The following is a 27046-nucleotide window of genomic DNA, read 5'->3' on the forward strand; positions in this document are numbered from 1 at the left end:
TACATATTTTTGTAATTATATCAGTATAATTATAAAAATAGTAAAATTTAGAATTTCTTTCAGCCATTATCAGGATAATATTATCGACGATGAGGGAATCGGTGCGGGGCAAAAGAAGGACGGGGGGTGGTGGCTGCCAATATTGTGGCGGATATGCGTCGCCCTCTGTCCATCGCAACTTAAACACGTGTAAGCATTATCTGCCTCCTCCGTGCAGCCCCCCGAGCCTCAGCTTGCACTTGCAGATCCACCTCGTTTTCCCTCTAACCCTTACCACGTTAACTTACGGCGTGTTTAAGTACGTATTTTGAAAAACTATTATTTTAAATATTGTTAGAAAAAATAATTTAAAAAACTTATTTAATTATTTAAAAATTTTTGATTAAAAATATAATTAACTTAAAAATTAGTTTTTAATAACATTAAGTTAATATATTTAAAAAAATAAAACTTTCAATAAATTTTAATAGTAATGTTAAATAAATCTTTAAACTCACATTTTCTTTTGCACACGCGATTCAAGGGATGGTTTGGATTTTACTTTCAAATAAATTTTAATTTTTTTAATAAATTATTATTTAATTATTATTTTTGAGTTTTATTTTTATAATAAAAAAGAAAGAGATAATTTTAATTATATAATTCATTAATTATTATTAATTTATTAAATCTTTATTAAATAAAAAATTATTAAAATTATATTACTACATTTGATTTAATTTAAAAAAAAATATATCCATAATACTGTTAAAGACACTTTTATTTAATGGCCTCAAATCTTTCAAATATAATAAAAAAATAAAAATCTAAGTATTATTATTTATTTTTTTAATATGAGAGTTACAAATAATACTTTATTTAATATATATTAAGCCTTATTAATAAATTGTAAATATGGAAAAATATATGAGTATAATTCAATTAGAATAGTATACGTATTAAGTTCCATTGGCTTGTGATGATAAATATAATGAAACACAAAGATAATGGTTGAAAAATTAAAAAAAAAAAGAAGAAATTTTCTAGCCAAGGCAATGCCATTCACTCCACCAGAACAACATTAATCAATGGCGGAACTAGGGCCCCCCAGCAAGGATTAATACTCTAAGCGTAAATAAATAAATCTTAAGAACTATATTATAATTATTTTTATGTGGACTAATGCTATCCCTCCTAACTGAAATCTTTTATTTTTTAATATACAAGTCTAATTGTTTTTCAAAATTTTATATTGGGCCATTTTGTGATTTAAATTTATAATTAAATAAATATTTTTAGTCCACTGAAATAATAAATTATAATTATCTATATTTATCTATTACCCTTAAAAATTTAAAATCTTAAATCTCAAAATTCAAGTCAATTAAAATAGAATTAACGAGAATTTTGTTGTCCCTTAAAAAAAAAAAAAAAGAAAAAGGAGAATTTCATTGCCACAAATTTGTAGTGACTTCCTTTGCCATCACTCAACTTTCTTTCTCTTTCATTTTCTATTACTATTCTCTACCTTTTCCTTTTCATTTAATTTCATAATTAAAATTGATAATTTCATTTATAAATTTTTATTAAAATTTAATATTTAATATAAATAAATAAATATTTTTATTAACTTTTAACGACTTGTATTTTAGTTTTGTAGTTATATGCAAATGTAAATTGTAAACTCATAAAACTTTTCATAAAATTTTAAATTGTTACACTTGTAATTATTTATATATTTGAATCGTGAACTAATAAAATTTTTAGTAAAATTAAGAAATTAACATTACGAGTAAAAATAAAAAGCTATTATTTCAATTTTAATGAAAAATAAATATTTATTTTTTAAAAAGAAATAAAAAAAATTTAAAATCTTTACTTATTTAATATTATTTTTTGGCTACGTCACTAAAAATAATAGAGCCATGAAAAATAAGGGAAGAGAATGGAAATATTTGTCTGGCTAAGGGATTATAGTTCTCACAGGATCTAATCTCTTCTTCTGGATTATGTAGCATTCTCTTTCTTGGTGGTTTTTTTTTTTTTTTTAAATCCTAAATATATATATATATATATATATATATATAAAGAAAGGAGATATACAACCTACTTTAATATCATGTTAAAGATGTTATTAGACAGGTCCCAAACATCCCACCATATGAAAAAAAAATCACGAAGTTAAAATTTATTAATTCTTTTATGCTACGTTTATATCGAGAGATTTGACTCTATGAATTTAGATTTGAAGTAAATATATTGTTTTAGACATTCTAAATAAAAATAAACGAATTAATTCAAATCTCATGTGTTCATGACATGCTTAAAAATTAAAAATTAAAATAACTATTATGACCTTATTATTTCAAATTTATTACACTACGATATCAAATGTATTAGCTCTATATAATATCACAATTTTTAGACACTTTCATAAATTTTTTTTATTATTTAAATTAAAATTTTTTCAATTTATAAATTTTAAATTAAAATTTAAAATTTAAGGACTTTAAAAAAAAAAAGCCAACTAAACTTAACCTTATCCTTTGTAAAGTGCAAAATTGTCTCATTTAAAAATAATAATATAATTAAAAAAAAACCAACAAAATAGTTAATATTAAATACAAATAAATACATATAGTTCACTCCATTTACCAAATTGATTATTATTTTATAAAAATAAGAAGCTCATATATTCCAAGCTTTTGTAATTAAATTTTAGTAAATTTCGCCAAACTTTGAATACAATGCTACCAAACCAATTTGACCGTTTCTTTCAATGTTATGTAATATTCATATTTTTAATATTGATTAGAGGCAAGCCAAGCATAAATATTATAATTAAACATATATATATATATATATTTTAAGAAACAGATTGGCAATCCACCTAAACCTCCAAAATTGAGCTAATTCTAGAAGAGAATGACATTCTGCAAGCTAGGAAAAGATGGGGGATGCAAATTAATTAATGGTGATGATGCAATAGATTGATTGATAATATTGTTCTCCAAAAATATAATATTAATATTCTAATTAAAAATATATAAAAAAAACACCATCACCTTATACATTTATAAATCCATCAATCAAGTAATTATGTATTAATTTGTTATGACTAAACTTTATGATTGGACAAATACTAGAGTTTGAATCAGTATAACGCTTCTGAAATTTATAATAACTCTTACTACTTTTAAACTCATGATCAAACCCGCTTTTATGTTATTTTATTTTGTTTTGTTTTACATGTTGAGCTAAGAAAATTGAATCTAGTCATGGGTTTGGGAGCAATAAGGTTTTGGGGGTCGTATATTGATATAAGTCCTAGTGTTGATTTGATTCGTAGAGTTGCATAGTGACATAATTAATTGGATTAAGAAAATATTGTTTAATTAGTTTTATGATTTATGTGATTGGAAATGGAGTTAGTGTCATGTGTGCTTAAGTTTGGTTTATTGTTGTGAAGTTAAATTATGAAAATTATACATTATTTTCAACAATAATCAAATTGACACCTTAATTAGATGAATGTGATTAGAAAAATTAAACCCTAACGGCTACCAGTTGCAGCTGGATTAATTGTCATTAGTTTATTGTTATCTTATCAAACATCCAATGGATCATACAATATATAATTAAAACTTGTCGATTGTAATGATCAATTAATAATTAAATTTCGTTAGTGAATGTATTTCTCATAATTAAAGTAAAGTAGAATAAAATTCTTCTTTTTTCTTCAATAAAATAATATGTATAAATATAACAGTATGTGTTAGGGTTAGGTCAGGGCAATGAATGGCACGATTGACGGTGAATCTTAATTATTATAATAATATAGGTAGCTTTTGAGGATGTGAAGATAGAAGTCGTTGGCTTTAAGTTTTCACATTGAAATGAATATATATATATATGAGCATAATTGTTGGTTAGTTTTTATGATTATGTGATAGGAAACATGTAGAGAAAGTTGCCTAATTAACTAGAATTTTAGACTTTGAGTGAAAGTCATCTTCAGCACTGAGTAGTCAACTTCATCATTCTGTTTGTTTTTCTCGGTTTTCTTATAATTTCCACTTTCATTACTTAAACTCAATGCTTGTTACTTTAACTACTTATTTTCATTACATTATGTTGCTCTCCATTTGAAATTACTGTTTAAGCTGCTTTTAAGAAAATATTATGTTACTTTAAATTAAATAAATAACTTTTTCAAACATATTTTTAACAATATTTTAAAAAAAATGATTGAACCATAATCTCAAATAGACTCTTAATCTTTTATATATATATATATATATATATATATTGAAGGGTAGAAATATCGTTAATGGAAATAAACAGTACATAGGTTAAAGCTCAATTACAAGAGTAATATAAGTCTGACCAACAAGCCTAGAAACTAATGATGCACAGCTTGGAAACCAAATCAACCCATGACCAAAATTAAGAGGTGCCTAAAGCCCAACCCAAAAGGGGTCAAGCAAGGCAAAAATTAGATCAAAGACCCCCAAAAGTATAACCCCAGTAACAAAGGCAAAATCGAGCCAAGAACCAACCACAAACAATATGCATCAAATCATGGGGGTGCCAAGAAGCCAATAGTAAGGAAGTGGCGTCGTAAAGCTTCACAGCATTTTCATAAGCCTTTGAGAGTCGGACATAGCAAGAGGTGGGTAAAGACTCAGAATTGTCACACGCCTAATCACTGAGTTGCAACATAAATCAAATTTTATGTATAACTCACACTCGGAGGTGGGAGGGGAAACTGACTCTTTAAAATGTAGGGGAGAGAAATCAGAAAATTCAGTAGAAAAGAAATGCAAATAGTATAGAAACGGAATGAAAAATAGATTTTTTTTTTCTCTAAAAAACTAGAGAGAGGATAATAATTTTTCCTTCTTAATCTATTCGTTACGCTTTACGTTTATACAATACGATATGATGTAATTTTAAAAATAGTAATAAAACTATTTATGCATATTTTTATTTTAATATTAAAAATTTTTAAAGTAAACAGAGTTTTTTCAGGTTTTATATTACAAACATGTGCTTGGAGATTGATTATCTATTATTGCTATATATTTTTATGATTGTCAAATAAACTCTCCTCCCAAAAAAAAAAAAAAAAAAAAAAGCAATTTACTTATGTTTGCAAAATAGTTCAGCACAATGTATAATATTTTTCTCAATTATTTCACTTCAGATTCTCCATTTCTCCATCCTCTTCAATTAATACAGTGCCATGATTTTGTTTGTCAATTAGTATAATATCATTAGCAAATCCAGTGCTTTGCACATGATTATTAATTTTGTTTTATATTTTTACTTAAATATACTATAAAATCAATTTACACACATCAATTAAATTTCTTCTCTAAATAATTTTAAAGAATAAACTTTAAATTTTTTTACTGAGTAAAACTAACAATAATAAAATTAAACTCATAAATTATAAAATTAAATAATATTTAAGAATTTTATTTCTCAACTTGTATTCATCTTTTTATACATATAAATTGTTATGCTTTGTATAATAATTAATAATATATTTTATATACTTAATTGTAATTATTCTATTATTGAAATATATATTAACATATTTAAAAATATTTTCTTATTTTTTAATTAATTACTCTATATCTTATTTTTATGACCTATTTTATATATGTCAAAATTATATTAACTAAAAATAATATGTTCTGAATTTATAAAGAAGAAAAGAAAATGATATAAATGTGAACTATGTTAAGAAAATAATGATTCTTTTTTTATTTTTTTAGAAGGAATTGTTAAATGTTAAATTAATTTCAGATTAATTAATATGCAATAATCTTATGCATATAGGAAATCAATTTTTTTCTATTAATACAGGTAAGAAAAAATAATTAAAGAATTATATATATATATATATATATATATGTAATATCCAGAAAAAAAAAATGAATGATGGGATTTGGCGTGTGACAGTGGGTTTCCCACTGTCACAGCAGACTTTTTATATATAAAAAAAAAAAAATTTATTCAAAAACGGGAGGAGGAACCCCCCATTCTCCCTTCTCTCCTCTTCTCCCCCTCTTCTTCTTCTTCCTTTCTCCAGTGACCGGCTAGCGACCTCCCAAGCGGCTCCCCACCGGCCGGCGATCCTCCGGCAACGGCCAGACCACTAGAAACGGCGGCAAGAGAGGGAGAAGAGAGAGAAAACGCGCGCATAGTGGGCAGCGGCTTTCCTGCGCGATTCCGGCTTCGTCCGACGTCCGATCGAGGCGATTCCGGTGGCGTTGGAAAGCTTGTTCCGAGAGCTTTCTTTTGACACCAATTTTGAAGCAAATGGAAGTCGGATGAGTGAGATATGGAGGAGAGAAGTTTCAGGTTTTTCAAGCTTTTTCGTCAGATCTACGACGATCCGACTGTTGGATCGACGATCTGAGACCACTTATGGACTGAGGAAGAGGAGAGGAACATGGTGGTATGATCAGATCCGGCAAATGTCGCCGGCGACCGGCGGCCGACCACTGTGCGCGGTGGTTCCGGCGGTGGCTCCGGTGGGCTATGGAGATGATTCGACTTCCAGAGGCTTCCTCATAAATTTTTGGAATTTTTGAGACACAGATAAACTTCGGGTAAGACAATTTTTATTATTTCTCTGTCTGTAGAGCATAAATACAGTATTTCTTAAACAGGAAAAATTGGAGAAAAATTCTAAGAAAAATATATGATGAAAGTAAAATTATTTGGAGATATTCTATGATGATTGTTGAATTTTTGAATGATTGTAGAATATTTTTGAGAAATATAGATGGATTTTAGTTAGATTTTTAGCATATGGGCATATAAGATTATTTGAAATTAAGATATTTAAATTTTATATGATTGGTTGAAGCTTGAGGATGGAGGTTTAAATATGTGAATATTAAATTGGGTTGAATTAAGAATATGTTAGCTGTTGGAAACTTATGAAATTGAGTGATATTTTTGAGTAAAATATTCATGGGTGATTAGAAAATTACAATTTATTTTGCAATAGCCTTATAATATTATTAAGGACCGCGGGGCAAAATTTTAGAATTTTTAGAGCTTGTTTGAGTAGATTTTTACAAAATGTCAATTATAGGGACTAAAACGTAATTTTTAAGGTTTTGAGTATTGCTTGGTTTGGAGGGCCCAGGAGGGGCCATATGATGATAATGAGATATGAGTTGAATTTAGAAGTGTTATTTGAGCCTTTTTGCAGGTTGGGTAGGTCCTAGGTATAAGGGAAACTCTGCCGGATTTTCGGCATAAATTAGGCTGTCTATTGCCTCTTTAGAGTTTTATTCTAACTTAGTACTAATAATTTATAATTTAATTATTAGGTGATCGATGTCAGCTATTTTTCTGCATCCAGCAGCCACAATAGTCATCGGTGTACTGTGAGTAAAATATTAATTTTAATTGTAATTTCACTATTATTATATGTTTAAGCATGCCCATGCATCACTTATATGTATGTATCTATGTAGTTAAACTCTAGGCACATTTTATGTTGCATTCATAACTGTGAAAGTGCCATGTGTTTTGTTGTGGTAATTTGGAGCAGTGTGCGTGCGTTGGCGTACGTGTGATGTGGTGTGGACTATGGATAGGACGGGTAGACACGGCTTGAGATCTTCGCTGGGACCCGGTCCTTTGGGGTAGACACGGCTTGAGTTCTTCGCTGGGACCCCGATTTGGTTATTAAGTGGAAGTCCGAGCTAAGTTCTTCGCTGGCACAGTTAGAATTAAGAGAGCTGTATAGGGGATCAGCTCCCATATATATTATGATTGATATTACTGGGTGCGTGAGTGCTCCAAATTACCTTTTTGCTGTTATGATGTGAAAATGTTGCCGATGTTGCATTTCACTCTTCAGGGTGCATTAGCTTTAGATAGTTATAGAGATTATGGTTAAAATTGATATTTTACTCTCTGAGTCGAACGCTTACTCCTGTTCAATATTTTTCCAGGCCACAGGAGGAGATATTTTTCAGAATAACTTGTCCCTTTCCTCACAGGTTATGAAAAGATTACTTAATTGTATTATTATTATCTAAATTTGTAATTTAGAACTCCGCATGTACTAGTAGTAGCATTAATCCTGTCAGGGATTGCATGAACTTAAGTTTTTGTATTAACAAATGAAAATTTTTTATGAGTTTTTAAATAGTTTGTAAATGGTGTAACAGGGTTGAGCTGGGCTCCCCTAATTTTAGTTTCTGATAATTACTGGGCTAATTTGGCCTGAAATAAAGTTATAACAGCTTAATTTAAATTATTTTATATGCATATTGGGCCTAAATTATGGGCCTACTCATGGGTTGAGGAATAGTTAGGCTTACTACCGGCCTCGGGGGCTTTAGGCTGGCCCAGGTTCTAGTGCCGGTCCGGCCCATAGGTTGGGTCGTGACAAAGTTGGTATCAGAGCTTAGGCTCTAGATTCATGGGAAATAAAATACTTGGGAGTGTAAAAGGAGTCTTGTTAGGATGTTACATGCGGAGTATAGGATTCTGTTTCGTCTTTTTCTGTAATTCCTTGCTTCTAGATTCTGCGTTATACCTCGGGAAATATAAGAGTACCTCAGTTAGTGTCTTAATTTTCATGGAGTACATAGAAATGTGAAACAAAGTTAGCAGACATGTTGAGGTCTGTCATGAGGATACGTACTCCAAGAAATGTTATGTTTCTGTCTGTATGGGTTTAAATGGTGTGCCCATTTTGTGTAAGGCACGACTACATAAAGGTGAGTCTTGAAAGTACAGTTGCCCTAGATAAGGATGAGGATACCACTGCTGGCAGTCATCAGTGGATGACCCAGTCAGAATAAGTTTATGATAATAGAAAATTCAAGAGATATAAGAAATTGGGAGACCTAGTCTGTCAGGACATATCGTAGTAACTATACAATGTTCTCGATGTCTGCTCTGTAACCTGCAGATTACAGTACTGACATGAGATTATTGTGTAGAGCTGCGTGCATCCCCGTGGTGCTCCATAATGAGGGTGTCTGAGATGGCTTCTGTTTTGGTACAGTTATGCCAGAACAGAGTTCTATATTTGCAGAAGAGTTGGGAACTCCTAGTTAGGGGTCTAGAGTTAGAATATTGAAAGGTCACAGTTGAGTGGTAACTAGAGTCAGTGACTCAGTTACCCTAGCATGAGCTAGAGTTACAGTAAGAGTTGCCATCAGACCGGAGGTTTCGGACTAGTTGCAAAGTAAAGGTGACACCTATAGAGTGAGACCATCTAGTCTTCGGTATGGAATTTTGGATGGTTTTTGCAGAACGATAGATGTTTTGCTTAGAATTTAGTGAGAATAGAATACCTTGTGTGTATTAGCAAGGTGTAAAGTATAACTCTACTACCTAGAGAAGGTCGAAACTATGAATTTATGATTCACAGAGCTATGATATGATAAGAGAGACATTAATTGACATGGTTTTGAGCAAGGTGGTAAATGTAGTACCTTTATTGCAGCAAGTTAGGGTATAGTCCTATCTTTTTAGGAGGGATCGAAGGTTATTACTAATAATGGTGACCAACAAAATAGTGCCTCAGATGGGACTGTAGAGTGTGGTAGAGAGTAGTTGGCTCGGGTATCCTACATAAGATACAAGTTCTATTATAGGAATCATATATAATCAGATCAAGATGGATGTAAATCCTTTGAATTGGATGACGAGTTTGGGTGCCCAGAATCTTAAGTTTTGGCTAATTGAGTAAACATGGAAAATAATAATAATAATAATAATAATAATAATAATAATAATAATAATAATAATAATAATAATAATAATAATAATAATAAATAAATAAATAAATAAATAAATAAAATTACTGCAGAATCAGTTCTCGAGGTAGTAAGGGTATTATGTAAGCTAAAGGATAAGAATAGAAATCATACAATAAAGGTACGACTGCAATTTCCTAAGTTCCTTTCTAACTTTATATTATTCAAAACAATAGTATAATCTAATTATAATAGTGTTAAGAGAAATAAAATAGCGAAGATAAATTATAGAAGGCCAATGGATAGAGAAAGTGCAGAATGAAGGTTTGGACAATGGGTGCCAGATGCAATATAATCTAAATGCCAGTGGAAGTACTAGCTAAAGTAGTCAAAGGACCAAATCTGAGTAGCACAGATATGTGATAACGTGATAGAGACTCTGAAAGATATAATTAGTAAGTAAAGCTGTCATGTTAGGAAGAAGAATGGAACCAGGGATAGAATAGCCAAGTTCTATTTTGGATAAGACAAAGGAAATAAATAAAAGGACAACCTGAAGGGCGCGTAACAAAAGGAACAAAGTTAAGATATAGGGTAAGCTAAGTGTTATTCTTGGCAAGGTGAATGACAAGGATGGAGAACCCAAAATGGGACCATATTAGTAGGAATAGTGATAGAGGTGTGGAATCTAGTAATGTGATACTCATAGCATGATGTAGTTGAGATTGTGACAAGGGCTAAAATATAGAGCTTGGAGTTACATGATTGGATCATACTTTATTTATTCCCTATTTCTAAAGTGAAGTGGATAGTAATGGGGCAAGATTCTTTTAACTTGTTAACAGTATCAAGAAGATTAGGCAAGGAATACAATAATAATGAGCAAAAAGTAGACGGTGTGCGATGATATTGCGAACTATCTAATTAGGCAGAGAAAAAGAAGTTAGTAAGTAGTAAGTTGAATAAAAGTTAATCTAAGGGATCGAATAGGTATGATGAGTGGAAAGAATTATAGACAATGACACATAGGTTTTAGGTTAAACTTTTGAAATAGTGAGGAGATAGTAGAGGTTCATTATGAATGTCAGGCAAGCATTGTTAGTGTGATCAACAAAATCACTTCGCAGTGAAGCAATGATGACAGAACAACAATAGCGGTAGAACGAGAAGTGACAAGTCTGGGTGGTTATAAATCACTAGAAAGTTCAAGCATCAAATTAATGACCATAGATAAGGGTGGAATTAGTGTTGGAAGAATCTATTAGTAAGAGAAAATCTTTCAGGAATCAACAAAAGTTAAGGGCACAATATAAACGATGATAGATATGAATCATAGGTCGAGTATAAGTAAAGTTAATAAATTATAAAATATTATATCAGGAAGGACAATGGTACGGTAAAGGGTTCATGCAGATGATGCATTATGGGTAGAGCACAATTGTGCTAGGAGATGATGAAATTTAAAGAGAAAGACCAAGAAACATAGGTTAAACATTATTATATGGACAATCGAGCGTAGTTGAATATAAGAGTATTTTTCTTTCTTTTCAAGTTTAGTTTGTGCTTTTGGTTCTAGAAGGTTATATAAGGAACAGAGACTGAGTCAAGGAGACCTAGTTATTTGAGAGTTTGGTAGGCACCAATTCATACATAATTTCCTGATATGAGAATGACAGTAAGTACATACCTAGTGTTAAGTATGAAAGGACGATCAGAATAGTGACAGGAGTCAAATGGAGTTAGCTACCAAGGCTTGCAACCGTTTTAAATTATGAGCTAGAGGAAGTACTATTTATGGATGAATTTCAATAGATGAAATTGTTACTAATGGGAAAAGTTGAGGTTGAAATTTGGAAAGTTATAGGCAGTATATGTGATTATATTAAGGAGAATGAACACATAAAGTATTTTGTTTAGAATTAAGGCATGGCACACATTTCCCACAGCAGTTTTAGTTTGGATGGAACTCATAGTTTCAAGGGCTCCTATCCATCCAGGATGAGCAATTTCCTACTGAGGCTGGTGGGGAGTGATAATGTTCTGATAGTTAAGTTGGAAAAAGGGGATACAAAAAAAGAATTTTCTATGGTTAATTATAAGTGTTACAAAAGGCGAAGAATGTGTTGGTAAGGAGTAAACTGTAAGGTTAGAATTCCCAAAGTAATAGAACTAGTAATAAAGATAAGACTCAGAAATAAGATGAAAGTTAAAGTTGATGATGGGATGAACATCCTTGAAGGAAAAAGGTGTAAGGGTGAAATAGGATTAAGATTTAGGAATAAGTACAGTAGGTTGAAAGGATATCAACAATAGCAGAAATAGGAAAAGGAAGTGGATAAGATCCAAAGGATAGGAAGAAAGCTCGGTAGAGCTAGTTATAATGATGAGGATAAGGAGGAATAGGTATGCTAGGAACACACTAAGAGATGTTTAAAACAAGTTATTATGAGATGATAGATTAAAGGATTAGTAGAGCCTCGATCTGAGTGCCAATGTGTCAGAAGTAGGCCACATGCTGAGAAGCTATAGAAAGAAGTCTAGATATTTCCATCCCAAAGAAGGAGTGAGAATTGATAAAGTCGTATTGGATTGAGTTGTCAGGGAATATAAACACTTTTGTTACCTAGAAGGAGAGACCCAATTTACTTTCCAATGTTGATAAATGATACACTTGGCCCTTGGAGGAGACTCTACCTGACTAGTTACATAAGATGGATAGAGGTTGGTCTAAGTACCTTAGTAATGACACAAGAGATTAAAAATTTGAAGTATCATGGGAGTGAGAAGATTTATAGGTATTGACCACTGAGGTCATAAGAAGAGTGAAGATCTCGAACAACATGCCTAGATTAGGTGCTACAGGAAAGTTATTTATAGGATACCATGAAATAAGGAACATAAATTATGTCATTGGAGAAAACAGAGATTATTGAAACAAAGGAATGAGGACTGAAGTCACCAAGAGACATGTTGGGGCATAATAAAAGTGAGGTAAGCACCAAAGTTGATTAAAGTTATGAGACATCAAGTCAAAAACAGTGAGATATAGCGAATACTTGAAATGTCAGAAAAATGGTCAATGAATAGTTACAAGATAAAAGCCCTCTAGAAAGAGATGATGACAAATAGGACACTATAGTAGAATCAGTGAACAGTAGGATGTCATATATAATATACGAAGCGTTTGAAAAATAAATGTTTTATCAATTTCTGCATAGCTGGAGGAGTAATGATTGTGCTTGTTCTAATAATCTTCTTTTCCTTCTCTCTGGTTTATTTGAAAATTTGAGGACGAATTTTTCTTAAGGGGGGGAAGAATGTAACATCCAAAAAAAAAAAAAATTTGAATGATGGGATTTGGCGTGTGGACAAGGTTTCCCACATCACGTGGTTTCCCAACATCACAGCCTTTTATATAAAAAAAAAAAAATTTATTCAAAAATGGGAGGAGGAACCCCCCCCCCCCCTATCCTCCCTTTTCTCCTCTTCTCCCTCTCTTCTTCTTCTTCCTTTCTCCGGTGACCGGCCGGCGACCTCCGAAGCGGCTCCCCATCGGCCGGCGACCCTCCGGCGACTGCCAGACCACCAGAAACGGCGGGAAGAGAGGGAGAAGAGAGAGAAAACACGCACACAGTGGGCAGCGGCTTTCCGACGCGATTCCAGCTTCGTCCGACGTCCGATCGAGGCGATTCCGGTGGCGTTGGAAAGCTTGTTCCGAGAGCTTTCTTTTGACACAAATTTTGAAGCAAATGGAGGTTGGATGAGTGAGATATGGAGAAGAGAAGTTTCGGGTTTTTCAAGCTTTTTCGTCAGATCTACGACGATCCGACCGTTGGATCGACGATCCGAGACCACCTATGGACTGAGGAAGAGGAGAGGAACATGGTGGTATGATCAGATCCGGAAAATGTCGCCGGCGACAGACGGCCAACCACCGTGCGCAGTGGTTCCGGCGGTGGCTCCGGTGGGCTATGGAGATGATTCGACTTCCAGAGGCTTCCTCATAAATTTTTGAAATTTTTGAGACACAGATAAACTTCGGGTAAGACAATTTTTATTATTTCTCTGTCTGTGGAGTATAAATACAGTATTTCTTAAACAGGAAAAATTGGAGAAAAATTCTAAGAAAAATATATGATGAAAGTAAAATTATTTGGAAATATTCTATGGTGATTATTGAATTTTTGAATGATTGTAAAATATTTTTGAGAAATATAGATGGATTTTAGTTAGATTTTTAGTATATGGGCATATAAGATTATTTGAAATTAAGATATTTAAATTTTATATGATTGGTTGAAGCTTGAGGATGGAGGTTTAAATATGTGAATATTAAATTGGGTTGAATTAAGAATATGTTAGCTATTGGAAACTTATGAAATTGAGTGATATTTTTGAGTAAAATATTCATGGGTGATTAGAAAATTACAATTTATTTTGCAATAGCCTTATAATATTATTAAGGACCGCGGGGCAAAATTTTAGAATTTTTAGAGCTTGTTTGAGTAGATTTTTACAAAATGTCAATTATAGGGACTAAAACGTAATTTTTAAGGTTTTGAGTATTGCTTGGTTTGGAGGGCCCAGGAGGGGCCATATGATGATAATGAGATATGAGTTGAATTTAGAAGTGTTATTTGAGCCTTTTTGCAGGTTGGGTAGATCCCAGGTATAGGGGAAACTCTGCCGGATTTTCGGCATAAATTAGGCTGTCTATTGCCTCTTTAGAGTTTTATTCTAACTTAGTACTAATAATTTATAATTTAATTATTAGGTGATCGAGGTCAGCTATTTTTCTGCATCCAGCAGCCACAATAGTCATCGGTGTACTATGAGTAAAATATTAATTTTAATTGTAATTTCACTATTATTATATGTTCAAGCATGCCCATGCATCACTTATATGTATGTATCTATGTAGTTAAATTCTAGGCACGTTTTATGTTGCATTCATAACTGTGAAAGTACCATGTGTGTTGTTGTGGTAATTTGGAGCAGTGTGCGTGCGTTGGCGTACGTGTAATGTGGTGTGGACTATGGATAGGACAGGTAGACACGGCTTGAGATCTTCGCTGGGACCCGGTCCTTCGGGGTAGACATGGCTTGAGTTCTTCGCTGGGACCCCGATTTGGTTATTAAGTGGAAGTCGAATCGAGTTCTTTGTACAGTTAGAATTAAGAGAGTCAGATAGGGATCAGCTCCCATATATATTATGATTGATATTACTGGGTGCGTGAGTGCTCCAAATTACCTTTTTGCTGTTATGATGTGAAAATGTTGCCGATGTTGCATTTCACTCTTCAGGGTGCATTAGCTTTAGATAGTTATAGAGATTATGGTTAAAATTGATATTTTACTCTCTGAGTCGAACGCTTACTCCTGTTCAATATTTTTCCAGCCACGAGGAGAGACATTTTTCGAATAACTGTCCCTTTCCTCACGAGTTATGAAAAGATTACTTAATTGTATTATTATTATCTAAATTTGTAATTTAGAACTCCGCATGTACTAGTAGTAGCATTAATCCTGTCAGTGATTGCATGAACTTAAGTTTTTGTATTAACAAATGAAAATTTTTTATGAGTTTTTAAATAGTTTGTAAATGGTGTAACAGGGTTGAGCTGGGCTCCCCTAATTTTAGTTTCTGATAATTACCGAGCTAAGTTGGCCTGAAATAAAGTTATACCAGCTTAATTTAAATTATTTCATATGCATATTGGGCTTAAATTATGGGCCTACTCATGGGTTGAGGAATAGTTAGGCTTACTACGGGCCTCGGGGGCTTTAGGCTGGCCCAGGTTCTAGTACCGGTCCGGCCCATAGGTTGGGTCGTGACAATATATATATATATATATATAATCATATCTGCATTTACAAACAATTAAAGAAAATAATTTTTATATGGTTAAAAATTAATTTATTAATTAAGGAAAATCAGCTAAGAGTAATTGAGAAATTTCCCATTGAAATGGATGAAAATTAATTGATTAATCAGGAAAGGAAAAGAAATCAGCTAAGAATTAGTTAAGGAATTTCTTATTAAAAGAGGTAAAAACTCATTTATTAATTAAGAAAAGAAAAGAAATCAGCTAAGAATTAGTTGGAGAATTTCTTATTAAAGCATGTGAAAATTAATTTATTAATTAAGAAAGGAAAATCAATTGTAAAATAGTTGAGTAATTTCTAGTGAAATTTTTTTATTAATTATTATGTAAAAGGTAATAAATATGAATTTCTTATTAATTTAAATAGTAATTAACTTGCTATTACTTTTATAGATTAACTTCTTTTTATAGCATGCCATGTGATAAGATAAGAAAAAAAAATTGTCTACTTTATATAAATAAATAATATTTATATAAATAAATTATTATGTAAAAGGTAATAAATATAGAATTTCTTGTTAATTAAAATAGTAATTAATTTACTATTATTTTAGTCGATTAACTTTTTTTATAGCATGTTATGTGCTAATATTAAACAAAATTTAAGATAGAACTTGAAATATAATCAGATAGCTAGGAAATATAAAAAAAATAAATTATGAATATTTATTTCATAGCTCTTATTATAAATTTAAAGGTGAACAATAAATTTATTAATATAAATTTATACTTTTTTTTTATGAATTTTACAATTCATTGATTTTTCTAGAAAGTCATCAATTAATAAAAATATATGAACTAATTATTACAAAAAAATGACTAAAAAAATAAAAAAAAAGATTTAAAAACTACATGAAAAAGTGAAGCAGTGGTCTATAAATTTTATAATAATTATTTTTATTTTTAAGATATTAATTAAAAAAAATTAATGTAATTATTATAAAAAGAAAATAAAAAAAGAAAAATCCATATGAAAAGAAAAGTATTTCTCTGAATTTCCTTATATATTATAAAACCTATATAGAAAATATTATTTTCAAACTCATAATAAACTCATTAATTCACATCAAGCTGGAATAGGTGCAATTCTGCAACTATGACATTATTATCTTAATAGGAAAAACAAAGAAAATAAAGGAATCTCAAGAAATTAGAAGGCTCAATATATAGAAAATATTATTTTCTGAAGAGAAAATACAATACTCTACCTTTGCAAATTCTGGAAGGATATATTCAAGTTTCATTCATGATCATAAGAGAAAATATTATTTTACAACATACGCTCTGTAAATTAATTAATTCTGGTATTATTATTATTATTATTATTATTATTATTATTAATTAATTAATTTCACCTAAAACAATAGAATTGATATGATTTTATTTATTGAAGAATATCCTAATAGTAATTTGTCAATAAGAAGTTGACATAATAATGTAGGTATGGACTGTAATGTTGAGGAATTGTTTTCCTTTCATTTGGAATCACAATGCAATGCATGATTAGGTTCAAGTTGTCGATGATAAAGCCATGTTGTGGACCATCTCCTTCTCAGCAAACAGATCACAAACATTACCTATAGACTATAGTTTCAGAAATGGAAACATTACCTTTCCTTTCAAAGATATTCTACAGGATAATAGAGAGAGGAAATTTCTATCAACATTTTTTATATATTCAATCCCCCTACTCATTTAAGGCCTGTTGAAACTGTTATTGAAAAAGTCATTTTTTTTAAATATGCTAGGTAGAAAGTATTAAAAAATAATTAAAAATTAATTAAATAAATTTTAATAATAAAAATATTAAAATAATTTTTTTAAAAATACTTTTTTCAACGGCATTTAAAAGTATACTTTTATTCAGAAAAACACTTTCAGCCTTTAAAACTTAATGCCAAACATGCTGTTAGTGTAATATTATTTCTTCTCCATTTGGAAACAAATTTAGCATTAGGTAAAAAAAAAGTAGAAGAAGAGAAACTGAAAATCCAAACATTGATTATGGAGCTGAACCTGGACGACCAACTTTAAACAGTAGAATTGTTTGTGGAGCTGGAGCTGGAGCTGAACATGGACCAGGTTCGAATAGGCCTTAAATTGAATGACATAGAACAAAGAAACTAATGTGCACATAAGCTGAGTGACCCTAAGCCCACTTTCATATGTAACAGTTCCACTTGTCCAATTTCCAGTGGAGCATGTAGCCAGTAGCCAGGAAATATGAAGCCCAAAAGGTTGGACTTTAATAATGCCAAGTCCAATTTGAGGCCCAATGATCAATTTTTAGTCTGTAAGATAGGTTACACCAAGAGTGGCATTTATCAACTGAACTGATTGTTCTGCAGTTATTGCCATCAAGAACAAAAAAAAAAAAAAAGAAAAGAAAAACAACCAACAATAAAAAGATCAATAAGCAATTCCACCAAAGAAGTTTATTCTTTATTTTTTCACATATTGCTGACAATACATTTCAAATTCCACAACAATATAGTGATCTAAAAAAAGATCTGTATTCTACACATACTACTCTCTGCACTAATATTAGACCCCCAAAAATAGCCCATGGCAGCTGCTGGATCCTGAACTGCTGTTTCCTTTTGGATTATCTTTTAGTTCATGTCAGTTTTATTAGCCTTCTCCTTCCTCTTCAGGATTGCAAATTGCCATAATCTAGCCGTCCACGATGTCTCTGATCTCATCTCAATTCACATGATTCCCACCTCCTATTGCTTGCTTAGAACTGCTTGATCCTTTAGCTTTCTGGACAACAATAACGTGCATTTTGCATCAATTAGATTGATTCAAACAAGATTTGAACATTTATTTATTTATTTATTTGGGTTGTGGGTGGGGGGAGGGGTTTATGGAGGAGAGACCAGAAATGTAAATATACTAGTAACAGAGTACAGAATCATGTGTACAAATGACATCCACCAAAGAAAGGAGCCCAGAATGAATGTGTGAAAACAAAGAATCAAGTGAACCAGAACATTTTGTTCTGCAATTTCCTCATGTCCAAATAAGATTAAGCATACTTGCTATAGCAAAAATATATCTAATGGACACTTTGCAAGCAAGGGAAGATTTTATTTGCCTTGCCACGTGAAAATACTAAAAAAAAAAAAAAAAAAAAAAAAAAAATTCCCATCGATTTTAGCAATTATCAGTAAAATGGGAACCATGATAATGAGCAATTATAACAGAGGTGCATCATGAATTACAACAGATATGCAGGAACATACCTTCAAAACCAGTATCAATCCTCTATTCTAATACACCTATTGTTATGCTTTCAATTATTGTTTGCCCCACATCATATTCCTCAAAGCAACATAAACATTGTGAAAATATACAATATTAAGCATGAGAAGGCAACTATTTGAATGGAAGATGTGTCATACCTTGGTTCTAAACGATTTGATAACAGAAGCCAACAACTTGTCCCCGACTAATTGTCTCACTCGCTGTACTAGTTCTTGCCTAGAAATTATGTTTTCCTGCAGAGCACAAGTTCTAGATATGAGATCATACTGAATTACAAAATTTCCCCTAAAGTTTGTTGTACAAAAACAAATGCAACTTACTTTGTGATCTTTATGGTACTTGGCAAGTACACCAACAGTAGTAGGAGGCAGGAACTTTGATAGTGCAGCAATAAGAGCTGGAAATGGCATCCATGGTGAAGTTGGTGTCCCTCCAGATTCTGGAACCCTAAAGAACCCTGCACATCAAGCAACCAGAATATATGATCCAAAAAATCTCATCACACAGCTATCAAAACTAAACACATCATCAAACAACAGAATGCTCAATTGCCTACCCTTCAAAGAATAAGGAGCCTTGAAACTAACAACAAACTCGGGCAAAATGTGGGTGTTCATGTGGTTACTCCACACAATATACTTCTTGGGAGATGAAACATTGTCTATCCCCGAATCAAACTCCTCAGAACTCGGATGAAACTGCTCAGAACCAGGATGCACAACTTCCATGGTACCCAGTATAACGCGGCACAACAACAAATGGCGTAGACCATCATTACCTTCCCTCATATGCTTCACACTGCCAAAAAAAAAAAACCTCGGGACTAATTGCGCAGCACTTCCCTTAACATAAAGAGTTGAAAAAAGGGAACAAAAACAGAAGCAATAGAGATTTTTTTTAAAAATAATAATAATAAAGGAAAGCATCTGCTTACACTTCAAGAGGAGAATTATCCGGGCAAAGATAGATGCCATATCCATATAATCCATTATTGTCATTAATCTGGCCACCAAAACCATTCTTCATTATGTTGCATATCTCGTCTGCTGTAGCGCCAAACCAAGCATACTTCACATTTGCATTACCACCGCGCTGCTTCTCCATTGCTTTTACGAAAATTTGAAACGATTGCATCCTGGCTTGCCCCATGATGCCAGAATACGTGTTCCTGTGAACGGCGAAGACTGTGGTAAATTCGCCGATCGAACCCAAACCCGAAAGAAACCTTCGAATGATGAGATCATGCATCCTGTCTCCCTCAAAAAGTCGAACCAATTCGGTAAACTGACCATAACTGGCACTTTCTCCATTAGAAATGACTGACTCTAGATCATCATGGACGGATTCTAAATCAGAGCTAAAACTCTCAGTTTGCTCATCAGCCTTGTCCGAGCTTAAATCCATTAAAAAAAAAAAAAAATTATGAGCGATCCCACTTGTATTTCCCACTTGAATCAACGAGTACTATATACAAAATAATAAAAAATAAAAGAATATTTACGGGAATGGAATCAATGAAACCAAATCCTACGCTACCAAAGAACAGAACCACAAGTAATACATTTCTACGCAACCAATTCAAAGACAAACAGCTGAAAAGCCTGGATCAAAAGAAGCAAAAAAAAAAAAAAAAACAGAGAAAACAATGGAAACTTGCACAGGGTGATGAAGAAATGGTGTGAGATTTGTGCGGGAAGTATTTGAATGGGTATATGGACTGGAGCGTAGAGATTGCTTGGAGAAGAAGAAGAAGAGGAAGAGGAACGAGGGAGGCAACTTGCATATATATAACAGTTGGCGGCTGGCAGCTGAAAATTTAACGAAACCGCCTTTTTTTTTTAATTATTTTTTAATAATAATTATTACTATTTCCGTATGGCGGTGCGGCGCTAATAGTTTTTGGCCCGTCGTTTCAGGCATTCAGCGTGAAAAAAAGGCGGCACCCTTGGGAGTAATTATATAATACGTCTATTATTTTGTGAAGGATTATTTACGTAAATAATAAAAAAAAAATTAGTTTGCATTTTTTTAAAAAATTTTATTTATAATAATAAAATAATTAAATGAGTAAGTACATTCCTCAACCTCAACAATCTAATCCAATATTGCCAAATATAGGTATATGTTTTCATTTTTGTAAAAGCAATACGGTAGAGATAAAGTTGATTCTTATATATTGGGGATTAAGTTAATTTTTTTTGTGGATTAAGTTAATTGTTTCGTATTTATTACAGTTTAATCATATTAAAATTATTAATTTTTTTTTATTTTTTAAGCTCATTTAAAATGCAATAGTATAAAATATTTATTTATTTTTGTAATAAATTATATAATTATTGTCATTGTTTTACAATAAATACCTATAAATTTATTCATAAAGTATATTTATTTGTAAATATAAATTATCTTGAATTTTGTAACAGCCAAATGGGTACTTTTTTTTGTCCTCACTCTCAATTTTAATAGAAATTTTTGTTAGGAAGCCCACAGCTAAAAAAATGGATGCCTCATGATAGTTGAATTCTGTTCCTTATCCAAAACTAGTCGAGGCTAGCTGAGGTTCATTAGGTATGGCTTGGAGACAAAGGCAGAAGCATTAACTTTCCTATGTCTTCAAATAATACACGTCTTTTTAATAAAAGTAAATTATAATTTGGACCATACGCGTCTTTGACACAAATGCAATGACGGATACAATATTTATGGGAGCTGTATTATACCAATAACGGAATTATTGAACAGACAACAGCTCAAAATCCCAATTGAAATTCATAGCACGCAATTTGCATTGCCCAATTTCTTAAAATGGTTGAAGAAGGAATCAAATTGGCCATGCGCCTCCAGCTAAATTTCACATGTCTCACAATTTTAGGCTTTTTCTAAATTTTAATTTATAACATATTCTTAAATATTAAACAAATATTAACTTGCTGATGTAATTTCTTTATTTTGATACTAAATAAATAGAATATTATAAATTAATTTACATTTAAAATTTAACAAATTACTATTACTTTATTTTTCTCTCATCCTTTTTCTCTCAAAATTTTCTCACTGTTCTCTCCTGTTGCATCTACTCAACTCTCACAAAATTTTCTTACCATTTCTATCCTCAAATTATGTCATTTTCGTAACTTCAAAAAGTAAACATAAAAAAAAAAAATTATTTTTAATGTTGAAGCTTCTTTATTTGCCAGAGATCTAATCTCTTTTTTCTCGACAACAAAATAAATCAGATAGTTATTATTGTTTCTTTTTCTTGCGTTTTCCTTTCATAAAAATGTGCAAAAATTCATTGAACTTAGACAACATTTGAATTTCTATTATTTGCAGAATTAGTTCATTCATATTCATATTGTTGATTTGGAATGAGAACCATGAACAAACGTTAATCAAGCGCCAATAATGAGAAAAAATAACTTGATAAATTTTAATTATTAATTAATTTATAATATTTTATTCATTTAGTGCCAGAACAAAGTTTTCACATCAACAGGAAAACTAGTTACCTCAGATTACAAGAATTTTATTATGCTACAAGTCAAGAGATGACCGGTGAAATATATCCTATGCCTCTCGGTCCCGTCTGAATGTTGCTGCACTCAATCTTATTCCCACGCCAAGTCGATAACTGGCCGACCCCCACCCACTAGATGATCCACAGTCTCAAGATGTAAGGTAGGTCGGTGATAGCAAACAATTATAGATTTCACGTGTCCTTAAATGTTCATACGGACCAGGGCCAAGTTTGTCCAATCTAATTTTTCTACACACATCCCACAGCATAAAAATTAAAAATTCAAATGATCTGGACTGACGCGAGGGCACACTGAAAAGATGAATCCCACTACAAGTTGAAACAAGATTGCACAAGACACCCGGATTTTACATTCTGGGATAGGAACAAAACGTCATACATACGATATTTTCGAAAATATACACGGTTTACCTCTTCAAAATGTTATTATACACCCACTAAATCACGCCCAATACATATAGTCTCAGATTTTATGCACAACTGAAAAACCGCCTGTGCAATATGATTGGGCAAGACGCTATCATATTTACATCCAAGCTCCCCATCCAGCAAACATTTGACATAAGCGCTCTGGATCAATAGCATCTTGTATGAGCTGTTGAACCTACAAAGGCAAGCCACTTGTATTGTATTGTATGTTTAAACAAAAAAAGACTTCAGGTACATAACAAAACAAGGATTTTGATCCCTTCCCAAATAGTGCAGGTTCATTCTTCAACTATTAAGGGTCCTTGGATCACCCTGTGGCTTCAAGTAGCAAAAGATAAAACCATATAACATTTCTCTAGGCTTTTTCAGTGGGATGTTATTCGACGTCCCGAAAAATTAGATTCCTACTGGCTAAAACTTTGAAAAGTCAGCATTGTTATCTAGGAATCTCGGATTAAAGCCACAATTAAATGCAACTAGACCTGAAACAAACTCCTAAGAAAAAAGAGTTTTTTAGTACAGAAGTTCTCATCACACTACAATACAAGATAACCTGATCTTTCAGAATTTTTTCACTAAGGCTGTTTTAGTCAAGCTACACTATAGCCAGACTTACCCACCAATACAAAAAAGAGAAACTTCTGTCAAAATTACCTGTCCATGTACACTTCTCAATTCACCTTCTTCATATCCATCTAGTTTTTGCTTGACACGCATCAGTGCACGTGCAGCATCTTTATTCCCTTCATATTCATCTTGCGAGTCATCCAAACTTGTATCCAGATCATCATCCATTTCCTAATCAGCAGTAAATGAACAAAGGGGGGAAAAAAGGAATCACATGAGCACTAATATGGTCATCTCACAAACACTAAATGTACTTTATTGCAACAAATTCAAGTGTATATGGAAAGATATGGAACCCCTAGTAGTGCAGGAAGGCAATTTGGGCTGGAGTAAATAGAAAAAAAAAATTGCAGTTGAAGATAACAATTAATGAATGTTATATGAAACACATGCCCTCATGAAGAGGCAAACCATTAACCAAAGACAAAAAATACATGAGTGCGGGCGTTGCTAGTTTCATCCACAAATTTCCCACAATGTCCTGTCAAAACTAGTAGCGAAGACTTTTGGTATGGCACATTTTACAAGAGCAGTTGTCTGCTCTAAACAACTAGGATCCAAGCTGTGAAAGTGACAAGGCCTCTGAAGTACCATGTTATTTTGCACAAACGCTTGCATTTTCATTTTTTAGAATTTGTTTTGACAAAAAAAATTCCATGTTCATTCGTTAGTATGATGTTCTTTTTGTTTCAACAACTTTTATAACTATAGGTGGAAAATCCATGCATATCCTAGAAAATATTGTTTAAATATATCTAATGACTCAGAGTAGATGCTTAAGATGAGAGGAAAAGGTTGATATGTAGAAATACCTTTTGGCGCTGCAAGGCTTTTAGAGGGGATAAAGCCCATTTATACAATGGGTCATGAATAAATACCTGCAGTATACTCACATGTTATAATGAAATATAAAAGGGAATACAATTTACTTTCAAATGTTGTTCTGCAAAGCAATTATACTTCAACAATGGTTAGTAGAGCTTCTTTATTTGTTCGCATAACAGCAAGAGTTTCTTCACAACATCTTCTGAAGACCCCTTCTACTCCAGTAACACCCATGCCATCAATTATGTCTCTTGTCAATCTGAACGGAACCTGCCACAGTTCAAAGAAGACACTAAGAAATTATTAATAAAGCAAACAATCTGAAAAGGAAAGAAAATGCTAGGACTGCACACAAACCCGCTCTGGGGTCTTAAGCATCAAGCCTTGTTCAAAAGCAACACCAAGATCTATGTGAACAACTTGTGCAGTGGTTTGATCAATCAAGATATTCATGGAATGTCTGTCACCGAGGCCAACAATATAACCCACCTGAAAATTAAACCAAAATTTACAAACCACAGCAATATTGTGGCATTGAGAACTAATTTACTTCAGTAAGAAGAGATGCAGGTAATTCCAATTTTGTAACATTGTGAGGCAACTACATTTAAAAATAATTATCAAGATGAGTTTTTCAGTAAACTATTCCATCTCTTCAAGCTTATAGTACATGTCAAGTGGAGTATTTCTTCATATGAAGACAACACATTTTATGTCTATAATCATCACAAGCTCCTTTGCTAAAAAATAAATGAAAAAGATTGTTCTGGATAGAGGAAAAGAAAAAGAACAGAGAACAAGCCAACAACAATGCTTAATTTTTGAAAGATAAGACATAATGAATAATGTAATAGAAAGAGTAGAACAATAACCATGGAGCTCGCAGCCACGCTACGTGTGTATGCAAGTCTCTTCTCAAACCAGTCAGCTGGTTGCAAAAATCTCTCCAGAAAAAAGTGATGCATGACAGGTCTGCGTAACATGTTAAGTTAAATAGTTCAAAAAGGTTAGCTTAAATGTTTAAAACTAGGTGGCCTTTCAAAATAAGGACAAACCTGAAGTTCTCACAAATTTCCTGGAATGCTTTACGCTTGTCCTTTTCCTATTACATGGTCACACATACAAATAAGAAATTTTGTCAAAGGTGAAAGAAAATCAATGCTTCTAATGCAGCACTAGTATCAGGCTGATGATCTTCCAGTGATGGAGCTCTCTCAACAACCCACACACCAGCCCCCAACCCCAAAGCCTATTTAGAGCTCTTAACCTAATTATTTGAACTTGAAGACATGAGGTTGACAGTCCTACATGTGGCATGTTATTTTTCTTTGAATTAACAAATAACAATCCTCCAGAAGATCAGTAAACATTAAACAATATGAAATTTGGGTAAATCATCATTACATTATGACAAGAGGCTTCAAATTTAATTTGATGTTCTTTCCTTTTCAGATTGTCGCTTGACTTGAGGAAGAAGGTCCGTGTTTAATTTTACTTAAAAAATAATTCACATGATGCAATTTTTAATCTTCAAATGCAGTAACATTTAGTTCATTTTTTATGTTTATTTTTGACCCTTTGATGGATGCCTCACGTCACTTTTATTTGATGAAACTAATGGCTGACAAAATCTTTACATTGAAACACTCGCATAACATTGAGAGTTTCAATCCAATGATTTAAATATTAGTTGTGAATAACAATAAAATATTGAACATTGGGGTTTTCTTAATATCATTATCGCATTTTTTACAAGAAAGATGTAGCATTCTTTTTTTGGTGCTCATTAATTGCATAATGTTCTCAAACGTACCTAGAGCTTTGTACAAATTCATGGGAGATTGGAGATAGAACTATTATTTAGAAAAATCAAAGAAGAATATGATACTTGCATTTGATATATGCTCTCTGCATTTGAGAAATGACCAGTCTCCAATTCCATACCGACCATGGGCACCACCATTTCTTGTGCTGAAAATTAATAGGCAGGAGAAGGTTACATTACTCAACCATCTTGTAACACCAGGCTGTAAGCTTAAACCAATATGAATTAACTAACCTTGCTATAAGATATTCCCCAAGAGGAAGAGTGCCATTAACCCATTCAAGAACGCCAGCACTTGGAGTAAAAGGAATTACCTATTTCATTAACAATGTACTTATACAATTGCCAAGAACTAACTTGATAATTGATGTAATTAATTATCACACTATTAATGCTTAATACAAGAGAGAATCAATAACAACTAATTGCTAATATTATGACATAATTAATTATCACACTATTAATAAAAGAGAGAATCAATAACAATTAATTGCTAATATTATGAGTCATCAGCTACAAGCCACAAGATAATCAAAGTGAAATATCAAAAAGCCTAAAGAATAATTATATTCATCCAACTGATGGAATCCTACTAGATTGTAAATCCCTAAATTAAAGGGATTATATTTTATTGTATTTCTTCTTTTATTCTTGTAGTTATCTTCCTCTTTTATTAGTTTCCTAGAATATCTAGTTTCATAGAATATCTAGACTTCTTTTGTATTCAAGACTGTTGTATATAAATAGAAAGAGTGTATAAGGCAAATATATACTGAAATAAAAAAACTCTTTTCTCCAATAATCCTTCTCAACTTGGTATTAGAGCACCGCCACCTTTCTTTGGCATGTTTCCATTACTAATAGTGTTAGGGTTTAGGGCTAGGTAAGCTTCTAGGCAACGTTTCAAGGAAGCGTTGCTTTACAC

General features: G+C 32.1%; 2 protein-coding genes and 1 long non-coding RNA gene across 5 annotated transcripts in view; 1 reads left to right on the top strand and 2 right to left on the bottom strand.

Annotated features, from left to right (window-relative positions):
- The first annotated feature begins 5981 nt into the window (after positions 1 to 5981).
- On the top strand, positions 5982 to 9717 carry LOC131171954 (uncharacterized). 2 transcript variants are annotated; one of them, XR_009142629.1, is made up of 3 exons: positions 5982 to 6602; positions 7335 to 7391; positions 7559 to 7958. It is a non-coding gene; the product is annotated as an uncharacterized LOC131171954 (long non-coding RNA). The 2 variants fall into 2 exon arrangements; XR_009142628.1 differs by lacking the exon at positions 7559 to 7958 and adding an exon at positions 7965 to 9717 and having other exon boundaries at positions 5983 to 6602.
- Positions 9718 to 18030: 8313 nt separating this feature from the next.
- LOC110657097 (probable inactive poly [ADP-ribose] polymerase SRO5) lies at positions 18031 to 20623 on the bottom strand. Its single transcript, XM_021814160.2, has 5 exons — positions 19812 to 20623; positions 19434 to 19675; positions 19198 to 19334; positions 19015 to 19110; positions 18031 to 18373 (listed from the first exon to the last, which is right to left on the bottom strand). Exons 1-5 carry the CDS (start codon positions 20279 to 20281, stop codon positions 18314 to 18316), a joined length of 1005 nt encoding a protein of 334 aa, XP_021669852.2. The 5' UTR covers positions 20282 to 20623; the 3' UTR covers positions 18031 to 18313.
- A 2084-nt stretch (positions 20624 to 22707) lies between these two features.
- The window catches only part of LOC110657098 (serine/threonine-protein kinase ATM), a 72050-nt gene continuing 67711 nt past the window's right edge, over positions 22708 to 27046 (bottom strand). For both annotated transcript variants that reach the window (XM_058132512.1, XM_021814163.2), the window contains exons 71-79: positions 26356 to 26435; positions 26189 to 26267; positions 25352 to 25398; positions 25169 to 25268; positions 24654 to 24785; positions 24432 to 24566; positions 24284 to 24349; positions 23499 to 23642; positions 22708 to 23019 (exon numbers count right to left, since the gene is read on the bottom strand). In XM_058132512.1, coding sequence (XP_057988495.1) covers positions 22942 to 23019; positions 23499 to 23642; positions 24284 to 24349; positions 24432 to 24566; positions 24654 to 24785; positions 25169 to 25268; positions 25352 to 25398; positions 26189 to 26267; positions 26356 to 26435 — 861 coding nt within the window. In that variant the 3' untranslated portion in view covers positions 22708 to 22941. The remainder of the gene's footprint in view (positions 23020 to 23498; positions 23643 to 24283; positions 24350 to 24431; positions 24567 to 24653; positions 24786 to 25168; positions 25269 to 25351; positions 25399 to 26188; positions 26268 to 26355; positions 26436 to 27046) is intronic.

This window comes from Hevea brasiliensis, chromosome 13 (genome assembly GCF_030052815.1).
Source record: "Hevea brasiliensis isolate MT/VB/25A 57/8 chromosome 13, ASM3005281v1, whole genome shotgun sequence".
NCBI classification, from domain to species: Eukaryota; Viridiplantae; Streptophyta; class Magnoliopsida; order Malpighiales; family Euphorbiaceae; genus Hevea; species Hevea brasiliensis.

Coding starts and splice junctions, on each gene's coding strand:
- LOC110657097 (XM_021814160.2), bottom strand. CDS start 20,281: ATGGATTTAAGCTCGGACAAGGCTGATGAGCAAACTGAGAGTTTTAGC. Junction 19,676..19,811: donor GATAATTCTCCTCTTGAAGT/GTAAGCAGATGC, acceptor TTTTTTTGGCAG/TGTGAAGCATATGAGGGAAG. Junction 18,374..19,014: donor TCAAATCGTTTAGAACCAAG/GTATGACACATC, acceptor ATTGTTGTCCAG/AAAGCTAAAGGATCAAGCAG.